The sequence below is a fragment of the Apaloderma vittatum genome, unplaced genomic scaffold, assembly GCF_000703405.1.
Source record: "Apaloderma vittatum isolate BGI_N311 unplaced genomic scaffold, ASM70340v1 scaffold18828, whole genome shotgun sequence".
In the NCBI taxonomy this organism is placed as follows: Eukaryota; Metazoa; Chordata; class Aves; order Trogoniformes; family Trogonidae; genus Apaloderma; species Apaloderma vittatum.
The window spans coordinates 1-946 of NW_009729257.1; the positions used below are offsets into that span (position 1 = coordinate 1).

General features: G+C 57.7%; 1 protein-coding gene across 1 annotated transcript in view; it reads left to right on the top strand.

The window, feature by feature from the left end:
* Nucleotides 1–268: 268 nt before the first annotated feature.
* The window catches only part of LOC104277669 (epiplakin-like), a gene marked incomplete at its 5' end in the record, with an annotated part of 2,395 nt that continues 1,717 nt past the window's right edge, over nucleotides 269–946 (top strand). Inside the window, one exon of the mRNA XM_009874377.1 lies at nucleotides 269–944. Within this exon, the coding sequence (XP_009872679.1) occupies nucleotides 269–944 (676 nt within the window). The remainder of the gene's footprint in view (nucleotides 945–946) is intronic.

The window sequence follows — 946 nt, forward strand, 5'->3', positions numbered from 1 at the left end:
TGTGGCGCAGATTGCCCAGAGAGCCTGTGGCTGCCCCATCCCTGGAGATGCTCAAGGCCAGGGGGGATGAGGCCCTGAGCACCCTGGGCTGGTCAAGGGGGATGGATCAGGTGAGCTCTGAGGTCCCTTCCAACCTGAGACCTTCTAGGATTTGATGATTGTCTCTGGGCTCCTGCTACCACATCCAGGGAGGCAGGTTCTTCACACACACCACAGTATCTGCTCAAGAACCTGTGTCTGACCGAGCTGTTTCTCTCCCTGCCCTCAGACAGACACAGCGCCCCACAGCAGCAGGACTGCTCCTCAGAGACAACGTGGAAGATGAATGGACCCCCTCAGAACCACAACTCAAGCAACATGGGAGGTGATCTGATCTCAGACGGACATAAAGAGATGGGTGCGAGTAACTTCATAGCTGGAGTCTTCATCCAGGGCAAGAACAAGAAGATGAGTATCTATGATGCCATGATGAGGGGGCTCCTGACACCGGGCACGGCCCTGGTGCTGCTGGAGGCACAAGCTGCTTCGGGGCTCCTCACTGACCCTGTGAGGAACGAGAAGCTCTCAGTGAAAGAGGCGCTGACTGCGGGACTCATAGGCAGAGATTTTTATGAGAAGCTGCTGTCAGCAGAGGGAGCGGTGACAGGGTACACAGAGCCGTACACGGGACACAAGATCTCCCTCTTCCAGGCCATGAAGAAGGAGTTTATTGTCAAGGAACATGCCATCCGCCTGCTCGAGGCGCAGATCGCCACCGGCGGCATCATCGACCCCGTGCACAGCCACCGCCTGCCCGTGGAGGTGGCCTTCAAGCGTGGCTACTTTGACCAGGAGATGAGCGAGTTTCTTTCCAACCCCGAGAATCAAACAAGAAGTTGCTTCGACCCCAACACCCACGAGAACCTCACCTACCTGCAGCTGCTGCGCCGCTGCGGGCCCGACCCGG